The 10,761-nt window shown below is 39.3% G+C and overlaps 1 protein-coding gene across 1 annotated transcript; it reads right to left on the bottom strand.

The window, feature by feature from the left end:
• Positions 1–2,691: 2,691 nt before the first annotated feature.
• LOC134529243 (uncharacterized) lies at positions 2,692–9,469 on the bottom strand. Its single transcript, XM_063363141.1, has 3 exons — positions 9,393–9,469; positions 6,657–6,718; positions 2,692–3,572 (listed from the first exon to the last, which is right to left on the bottom strand). The coding sequence occupies exons 1-3, from the start codon at positions 9,408–9,410 to the stop codon at positions 3,377–3,379; spliced, it is 276 nt and encodes a 91-aa protein (XP_063219211.1). The 5' UTR covers positions 9,411–9,469; the 3' UTR covers positions 2,692–3,376.
• Between the last annotated feature and the right edge of the window lie 1,292 nt (positions 9,470–10,761).

The following is a 10,761-nucleotide window of genomic DNA, read 5'->3' as shown; positions in this document are numbered from 1 at the left end:
AGATTTGGTACTCATCCGGTTTCTAAGCAATCGAGGTGAATAATTTTTCTTTTGTGAATAAGTTGAAATTACTCTCAGCTTTGAATATATATACTGTATATATATTCAAAGCTCTCAGTTTATTTGCTCAAGACCTTTTTTTAATGCCCCAAGTATTGCATTATACTTTACACGAATTGTTTTAGAAAATAATGGATTTAGCCTACTTTCTAATAATGTTTAATTTTTTAGATTAATAATTTTGAATTATGTTTAACAGGTTGGTATCATCAATCTGTTTATTCTATATTGGATATACTATGGCCGGGTTTCCGTAAGTAGGGCTTTGTTAATATTGATCTATGTTTTTGGAAATAAGTCCCTGACTTCCATATCTGGTAAATATTTTTAAATTATTAGATTAAGGGCACCACAACCTCCCCCCCCCCCCCAACTTACAAAGAGTCATCACTGGATCCGCCCATTGCTTCCAAGTGCCTCAACTTAGATGCACCCAATGACAAGTTAAAGAATTATGCCTGAATCAGCTCAGATTAATATAGTAGTATATAAAAAACCTACTGAAGTCGTAACTGAAACCCCAAATTATCACTAGTCCAAACAAACATATCCGTTAGCATTAAATATTCTAATAAACGTACCCAGAACAAATAAACAAGTAGAATTTCACAGTAGCAATTAACTGGCACTGTCTGAAGAATTAACATAGATTAAAATGAATATCATGCAATTTTTTCAATTTTTGATGCAATTCCACAAGGAAAAATGATTGGAATAGGTTGTTTGACACTAGGTGAAACCAGCTGTCTTCGAGGGAATAAAAGAAGCATTATTAACTATATTTTATAATATTATTTTCTAACCTAACTAAAGAGTATTTGTTGGAGGGGCCAGTGTTAGGGCGAGGCCTAAGTGCTTTTCAGGCCAAAGCCTACAAACACAATCAATCATGTTGGGAAGTAGCCACACAGTGAGAGGGTCGCATGCATAGCGTGCTTTGTTTGGGGATTGGCCAGCGATGGTAGAAGTTAGTGCCATAACAAGCTTCCCCTCTTAAATATAGTAACCAAACTAACTACATCAGTCCAGGCCAAATCTGCACAGATACAGGGAAAACACTGGATCCACGCATGAGATCATGGCATGCAGGATAATTACTGGACAAGAGGAAGGTCGAAGAGTTAGGCGGGTAGTAACTCTGTCATGCGAGAGCTTGGACTTGGACTTCGTAGTCCGCTTTATTAACTGTCACTACCAGGGGCGCATGTGTTACACACCCGACCGTTATTTCTTGATATCCTAGAAATGTTGAGGGAGCCTGAGGGGCTGAAGCAGCCACCCCCTCCCTTCTCATACACACACTAATTACAACTTGCACTTGATAAAATTAAATTTTCGGGTAAAAATGCGATGATAAGTAGTTTTTTACAGAAGTCCATAAAATTGTGCATGCCAATGGTGAGAGGTAAGTTCAATTATATAGGTAAGGGTAGAGTTTGATGTCATCAAATTAATTACAGAAAAGCCAGTCTTGGCGATTCAGGGTGTCAGCATAGGGATCGTCCATTAATCACGTGTGGCTCGAAAGGGGGGGGGGGGGAGGGGGGTCGGGAAAAATCACGAAATATCACAAGGGGGGAGGGGGGGTGTAAAGAGATATCACGTGTATTTTTTTTTTCGCCCGATTTCTACTAAACCGAAAAGCGACGCGTGACCTTAACTCGCCGTAGCCAGGCAACAATATCCCCGCCCGCCGCAACATGAACCACCCGGCTCGGCTTGCCAGTCGCTAGTAAGACTGTGATTTTGGCGCCGAATACGTGTGTAAATCACATATAAGACTTTTCTTTATTATTTTTATGCCAGTGAGAATAAACCTGCAACCTAAATGTGTGTCTGGACATTTTTATCACTGCGCTTAATTTTCCAGAATTAAATTAGATTATACCTATATTTATAGATAATATTCCGAAATTTTTAAAAATATTTTGCACCAAAAAATACACGTGATTTATTGGGGGGGGGGGGGTGTTTGTCTGAAACCTCACCACAAATCACTAGGGGGGAGGGGGGTTAAAAATTTGCTAAAAAAACATCACGTGATTAATGGACGACCCCATATCTATTTTTTTTTAACACATGGGTCGTAGGTTTGAGTCCTGCCTAAATCATTGCTGTTTTTTGAAATAGCTTGTAAAGCGTCTCCAACTAGGCCTCTAAGCATAATGCTGAATGTAAGTAAAATAAAAAATACATAGTTTATAGAAGGTCAATGTCAATGATGCCTTAGAGATTTTAGAGGTGCCACATTAGAAAAACTCACGATAATTGTTAAAATTAAATTGTCACTTCACAGAGTAATTATTAAAAATATAGTGAAAACTATGAATGAAAAGTGAAATTATTTCACGTAGGACACTTATTTTCAATTTATAGTAGAAGCTAAGCATGTGCATACTAAAAAGAAAAAAGCTAGAGTGGATTGCGAGTGAATGATTAGCTCTGCGAAGTTGATATGTCACAGAAGAGATATAAAACCATGAGGAGAGAAAATATGCTTAGTTGATTGAAAATTGGGAAAACATCCAGTTTTAAATTGAAGTGATTGAAGGATATAGATTTCAGTAACTCAATGAAAGAAAATTAAGAAAATATGTGTTTGAACTAATAAGAATGAGCAGCAAATCGCAGTTCCTTTACACACATTTTATTCCAACAGATAAAAAAAAATCACACACTAAACTATTTACATTGTAAACATATGTACAGATACATTGATTAAAATTTTATGAGAGTCTACATAACTCTCAGTACAAACACACGTATGGTACAACTAAAGGTATTTCGCTATGTGAAGAGATAAACTTTTTAGGTGAATTATATATCAATTCATTACCCATGTAATATTTCACATTATATATGATCACAGAATTAATTTTATTATCTGTAGAAAATATTCTTCATAATGTAACATTATTGTGAGGCTGAAAATGAAGAATGTGTTTATTCGTCTAAAACTATTCATTGGCGCAATAGAAGCCTGCACTTTTTTTTTTTTTTTTTTTTTTTACCTTTGGTTCAAGTTTGATAGGTACATTTGGGGTTTGATGTAAATATACCTAGTACTATTGAAAAGTTATTGTTGTGGGGGAAGCTTTATGAGCTATGTTTTTATTTTATTTTAAGTGCAGCTTATGACTCGTGAACATTCGCGAATTGCTGCCGCTCTAAGCGAGAATTCTGGAGTGGAGATAGTCTATGTTTGAGAATTTCAGAGCGTGGCCTGCACCTTCGTGAACACTCGGATGGTCCCGGTAATTGTCGCCTCGCACAGCCGATCACTCGGCAAGTCGCGCGAAGGGGCGCCGGGCGCCGGCTAGTGCCAGGACAGCTGGTGCTCCGACCCGCCGAAGTCGTGGCCGCCCCCCAGCTCGTGGCCGAAGCCATGTTGGTCGCCGTGGTGGTCGATCACCACCTTCTCGCCGTGGCCGCCGTGGTCCACGATCTTGTAGACGGTGTGCGTGTGGTGGATCTTCTTGACGTAGTGCGGCACGTGGATGATGACCTTCTTGCTGCGCGCAGAACAAGCACAGTGCGAGCTATGCAGCAACGATGTGTGATCCCAACAGTGAACTTCATGTTCATGAAAAAAAAACCTGCATTGACGGACGTCATAGCTTACAGTTGGCGCATTGTGGATGTTACAAAATATCTCAAGGCCCAGCCACAATCAAATCAGTATTAACACCAGGATGTGGCCACGTCTGCATAATTACATGTATAAAATAGTTTTTTTTTTACCTTTAGAGCTAATCGTTGTGCCATGTTGGTTGGACGCCCAAAACATTAGCTAAAGTGTAGTGTTTGCATTGTGGAAACAATTTAAATTACTTTTTTTTGACGTGACAACGTCTAATAAATCGATGAACGCCGGCTGCACGCACGAAAAAGTGTCCCACTACGGACGTCCCACTACGAATGTTCCTGTTTGCTCATTGTACGCATGCGTGGCATCTCTCTTCATGCTCATTGTACGCATGCGTGGCATCTCTCTTCCACTCGATTGGAACGACCATCGATTTGACTTTTCAATCATATTTTCGTCGTTTGAATTATTAATATTATGCAATTTAACGATCGTCCACCGATTTTCAGCACAATCGGTACGGTTATTTAAAAGTAATGTTGAATATTCAAATACGTTTTGAACCAACAATGGTGTTTTACAGTTACACATAATAATTCAAATTACAACCGGGATCTTTTGCACAATGTTTTAAAAAATATTGTAACACCTTATAAATAAGTTTGGTGTATTTGGGATGCGTATTTGTTATAAAATCGAGTTATTAAACCGAAATAATATTATTCCCCTACCGTGGACAAAATTTTTATAAAGCTATATATTGTAACATTTGAAACTATTATTCCCATGCATGGCCTCGTGGCTGAGTGGTCAGTGGCGCTATTTCATATCGTAAGGTTGTCGGTTCGATTCTAGTCAGATGTGAATTTTTTTTGAACTTGTAAAAATAAATACGGCGCACGTAACATTTCAAAAGTAATAAATATATTTGAATAATGAATGCAAATAAAAGTAAATTTATTAATTAAATTGTGCATTTAATTTCACTCCTTTGTATCCATACAAAATAGTGATAATTCAATAAAAATGATTCAATTTTATTCATAAAAGTATGCAGATGTAGTTTTATCATACAAAAGATAGAAAAATTTAAAAAAATTCTTCCTCAAAGAATATAATATTTTTAATGCCTAAATGGTTTAGTTGCAAAAACCTATTACAGCTCAGTCTCAGGCCGAATATGATATTTCCTTTTCTTCTGGATCAATCATTTCATCAATGTTTTGTTATGACGTCACGTTAAACTATCGTCCGTAAACCGAATTTACAGGCAACCAATTTTTTTTATGAATGTGTTTGTTTTAATGATTCTTATTCATACTTACTAACCATTATCAGACATTATCAAATACCATTTTTACAATGTTTTGGGCGGAAAAATATGGTAATGACGAGGTTAAAAAGTGACTTCAACTACATTACAAATGCTCTGACAATTCATAACTCCGTGATAAAAACGTTGATATTTATAGCGACAAGCACTTTCACAACACAATACTAGTACAGCGGCCTAGCTTCCTTCGTTCGTTTATTTTATTGTTTTGACCTAAGGAAAAGTTAATGTTGCTGGGGTTGGTAGTATGTTATTGTAAAGAAAAAAATAGTATCAACAGAATAAAATCCACTATAGCACATTAATTGCAAAATTAAATGCAGGAATAAAATTGTTATCCTTCATAAATTGGACCGTGATATTTATTTATAGCTAGAGACCTGCAAAATTCGTGGTTTCGATGGCCTTCAGGGTAGACTGCACATTCTCCTGTACACTGGGCAAATAACGCAAGTTCATTGGTTGTTGACTTGTAAGTCGTCTCAGCTGGTTTGTCTGTGATTCGATCCTTCTTTGCTTGAGGGTTTATAATTGGTTGAGATTCGCCAATATGAACAGTAAGCCAATATCAAAATTATCTAAGAGGTATATGTGTTTGAATTCTAGCCTATCACCGAATGAATCTGCGAATTTTGCAGGTCTCTATTTATATCTCTACGCCATTATGCGACCATAATAAAGGAAAGAGAATAATATTCAGTATATAATCTAGACAGCACATTCATTAGACATTTTCTCAAATATCGACTTAATATGACGCTCAGAGCTTCTTATTTGCCGAGAAGAATTATATCACAGTTTTTAGTAATAACATTGTATTAAGCAAGACTTAAACTTAAAGCAAACTCTACATAATAGTAATACCGGGCTTGTGTTAATATTTATCGCAATGCACAATTGTAGCTAGTCAAAGTTCAGTTGTTATGTATAGTACTGTGCTGTGCTTGTGGTCGGGCCTTGAGAGCTTTGTACGTCCATGTTTTAGCAAATACGCTATTTGATTTTACAAAAATCTATGATTCTCACGTACTAATGGAAATAATTTGAAAGCAAACAGAGAGCAAAATGGTTCTGCATCTCCCACATCCGAAATGAAATCCTACATATGCTCCCGTTGAGAAATGCATGCAAAAATGGGAACCTCAGTCGCCATCGTCGTTGTTCGATGCCGGAGAGCCGTCGTTAAGGCGTGGGAACTACACTTACGCCACCCTTATCGGCAAATACGAGAACACCGGCGTAGCGACAGACTGACCCCTACTTACCACGGCACCCCGCGGACAATAGGCAGAAAAGGTAGCTAGCCTCACGTGACTACCACAGACACACTCTTGGAAGACCGATTTTTGCTTCGTGGTGATGAATACTAAACTCGCGGAAATTTACTGATTCATTTGACTGTATTATATGTTTATAAATATCAGTAGTGAATCTGGTTTGATGATTGGGACTCATTAATTTGGACAGGTTACGTACGCTCTTTGCGGTTCTGAACCAATAATCATCAGAGAGTATATATAACAGTGTAGTTGGAGATCCTAGCTTTCAGATAATGTCGGCTCGAGCGTGTAGATAACTGACTTGCCTCGCTTGCGTGCCTACTAACAACTGCAGACCGCAGCCCACGCAGCGGCCTCTGAGGTCGCAGGGAGGGGAGGTGCGCGAGAGAGTACTCACTGGTGACCGCCGCCGCCAGCCGTGCAGACCACGGCCATAGAGACGACACACAGGCACACCAACTGCAACACGTCACAACACTCTCACCCAATGCCAAGCCTTGCTCTTCCAGTAGGTCTACACGCGTTTAAGGCACCTCGAAAAATTATTTTAAATGATTCTTGCAATGGGGAATTTTGATTTAATACAATTTCTTGGTTATACGTCATTGCAGTTTTCCACTGTTTGTCACGTGTTCGTCTGTGCTTCATCGTTGTGTTGTCCATAATACCTGTTTAAGTTCATCGTTGGGTTTATCTGTTCGACATTAGCTGATTTAGGATTTTTATGTGACTTGATGTTTTAATTTTTATTTGTATTTTACTTTTATGAATTTTTCCCCTTTACAAACAGCCCAAGAAATTATATTAAACCTTTGGACACACACCATTGCAGATTTTCATGGTTTGTCATGGGAAAACTTCATGAAAACAAATAAAAACTGATAATAAAAACTTACGGAGAACAATACTGAATCAGCTGGTCAAACTTCAAATATCAGACAACACAGAATATTTCGTGGAAGTATTTAGCCATAAAAAATAACAGAACAGATGAACACGGTAGCTAACAATAACGAGACATTTTCAACAAAATCAGTAAATACATAGATACAAAACAGCGAAACAATGAACCCTATGATGATACTAAACACTAACAGGTATTGTGTTCATCACAACGACGACAGCACAGACGAACACAGTAGGCTTCTTATGACAAAACAGTTGCGGCGTTCTGTTTGTGCCTGATGAATTCTTTCAATTACAAACGGTGTAAAACTGCAATGGCGTAAATCAAAATAATTGTATCAAAACGTTGAAAAAGGTTTTTCGCCACCTGGATATATGTTCAGGCGTTTGACCGGCCGTTTACTGCGAGCAGCGAATAACAGTACTCATTTCATGACACCACAAAACACACTTAACTGTACAAAACCAACCAAAACAAAGCTAGAAAATTGTAAATCGTACGTATTATGATCGCAAAATAAGTGGTGGACGGTTTAAAACCTTTGTTCAAGTAGTGTGTACATCTTTGACCAAGCAAACAAAATCTTATTGACTTAATTCTACAATAGTTAAACGATGTACAGTTGGTCCCGTCCCTAAGTAAAGGCAGCTTGCTGGACACACAATATTGAGCGCGTGAAATATTCGTAAAAATTTGCGCGGGGGGGACGGGGGGGAGGGGAGATGGTTAAATTTGTAAAAAATGTTGTTAAATGTAAAATTATGAACCTAACAAGTAAGAAATGGGTCACATTTTCTTGACATCGAGATCTCCTGGTGAGGGAAGAGGAAGGGGGTTTCTATATTACGCATTTAAGGTATGGGAAGTTATTTTCAGCGATGATATTGTTGCTACGGAGCGTATATACTCTACCACAGACGAAACTCCGGTTAGACTTCACAGTCCGTTGTGTACTCCAGACTCCTCGCACTTCACTGCTGGTTTCTTCATGACATATGTGTATTGATTTTTCGTACTCAACTGATTGCACATGGCGTGCCATCAAAAACCTTAAGTTGGCATACGTTTGGACACGACACTGAATATCACGCGAATCCACGACATTTCAGGGTATCTACTCAAAACACGAAGACAAGTATGGCAAAGTGCGTGTTTTACGTCACGCGATTATGCACAGAGGCTTGAGACGAAGAGACCCCAAGATAACAGTGGGCTCCGAACCACGGGGATGACCGACACGGAGATCATAGATATGAGTAACGTTGAGGATATGGATCTAACCCCGCAACCCTCACTCCTTGGATGTGACCCACCAGCTGCCACGGACGCCAGTAAACCATGTAATAATAGTCCTACCCACACTGTTAGAACATTTCACAGTAAATAGTGGTCTAAGTCGACAATTTTGCAACTTTTAGCTAGCTACATATTTCACCCCTGAAACGTTTAAACTATTATTTGTCACAGGAAATTTAAATCTGTAAAAATCTTGACTCATGCCGCTATGTTCCGGAGTCCCTTAAATTACGAGTAGTGGTAACAAACTATCCAGAGCGGTGATCGTTTTTTTTTTACGGGCATCTTCAAACATTTGCGGGTTCCAAGTTAACTTACTTTCAACATGAACTCAAAAAAAAAAACATATTGGTATATTAACGAAATCCTTTATAGAAAAAATTGGGCAAATCTTTCAGTACTCGTCAGTGACGCCATAACTACTGCATCTAACCTCGGTAACGAGTAAATTTATGTGTTCTCATGTTGTTTATGTTGCAATTAAACTTATAATACGAAACTTGGACAGGAAATTTAAAGTAGAATTTTTTAAAATATCATTAATTTGGCATACCAATACTTTTGGCATATACCCCAATGTTTACTTACACACGGGTTTATATTGATTGCTACACGTGGGTTCGCCATCTCTGTGTCAAATTCCCGTTCATCGACCTCCGTTTCCATTTTCGCGAAATCACTCCTACCAAATGACGTATACCGAGAACTAAGAAGTTTACACGTCACAAATACTTAAAGATGTTCACACCAAAAACACTATTCTTCCCTCCAAGTGATGCTGGCCGTGATCACAACGGAACACACAACCCAGGAGTAGGAACCTCACGTGATTTCTACGAAGATTTTGTTCTTTGGAAGAAACCTGGAAGTTTTCGGGGAGCGAACTGCCCGCGGAGCTGCTGACCCGGACGAGAATAAGCGAGCACTCACCGCGAGCTTGAGGTGCATGTCTCCCGGAGGCCAGCGGGCGGGACTGGCGACTTGTGGAGGTCCTCTTGAGCTGTCTGCTTGGCCCAGCGCCGCGCCGCCGGCGTCTTATACCCTTCCAGCAGCGCGCCCCCTCCGCCCGCGCTTTCCAGCGGCACGCGACGCCCATTCTTTCCCTCCCGCCATCTTGCCTTTGTCCTCGCACGAGAGGAGAGAGGTCGGTGACGTCGAGAGCCTTAGACCCTCGTCATCGCCAGCAGACCTCTGCACGCCTCTCTCTACTCGTGGGTGAGGAATTATAATAGCTGAGACTGAGTAGTTTTGGATCCACCCGCTAGATAGCAGCCTTAATAATATATTACTTATTTAGCTATATTGATTGTGAGAAGTAATGCATAAGCTAACTATTATGAGCAAACAAACTACTGAAAAACAGGTTCACTTTATTTTGGTAGCCACATATTTGTGGTGTGGCATGCCAGAAATACTGCATCTACTACTCCTTTACATAGAACATGCTTTTTTATTATTACAAACCAGTATTTAATATTGTTTTTTTCACAGTTTAATGCTACTGTTGCCAACACCTTGGATTTGTACCTTCCGCCCGAGTTTTTATTTTGTTAATAGTTATGGACCACCTAACAGACAGCGTCACATGCGCAAAACCATGGAGTTAGGAATTGTCAGGAGACGGCGTGCTGTAACGTAGCTGGTCACTTTTTAATCTCACCATCGCCATATTGTTACGCCCAAAACTTTGCAGAAAAATTGTTTGACTACGTTTGATTATGGTAAGTATGTATGAAGTAGAATCTCAGTTTTTAAAAAAGTCACTTTCATGGAAAAAAAAAATTAAAACTGTTTTTGCACTGCAAACTACGCTTCATCCAATGTTTTGGGAATCTAACCAATATGGTGCAATAATTATCTGAAGAAGAAAAAACGGCTTCACATACTTATCCATGTTATCATGCGGATGTGAACACCCCCCCCCCTTTTTTTTTTCATTGCGCAAAACATGGTTTAAATTTCCTCTGTAAGAGTCGCATCTCTATAACTCCCTTCTTGTTCTATGTTCAGGGAAATGTTTACCTGTGGGGCTCGTGTGCGCGTCTTGCTGCGCGGGTGTATTCCGTCCAGCAGCCTCTATGGTCAGTGGCATTGTGGACAAGGAGAACAACTTCCCGACGAGCAAAGTGGCTGAGGTTTCCAAACTCCGGCACGGGACTCCTGAGATCCTTGTAGTAAGAGACTAAAGTGAGATAATCCAGAAGCCCAGAACCCAGAAGCCAAGCTACTTCACTACTAAAGTGATATATTTTGCAGACGACTAAACTATTATATAGTTATATTATATAGTGGTGGGGGA

Source organism: Bacillus rossius, chromosome 1 (assembly GCF_032445375.1).
Source record: "Bacillus rossius redtenbacheri isolate Brsri chromosome 1, Brsri_v3, whole genome shotgun sequence".
NCBI lineage: Eukaryota > Metazoa > Arthropoda > Insecta > Phasmatodea > Bacillidae > Bacillus > Bacillus rossius.
The sequence above is the reverse complement of the archived record's forward strand: the minus strand, read 5'-3'. Positions and strand labels throughout refer to the sequence as shown.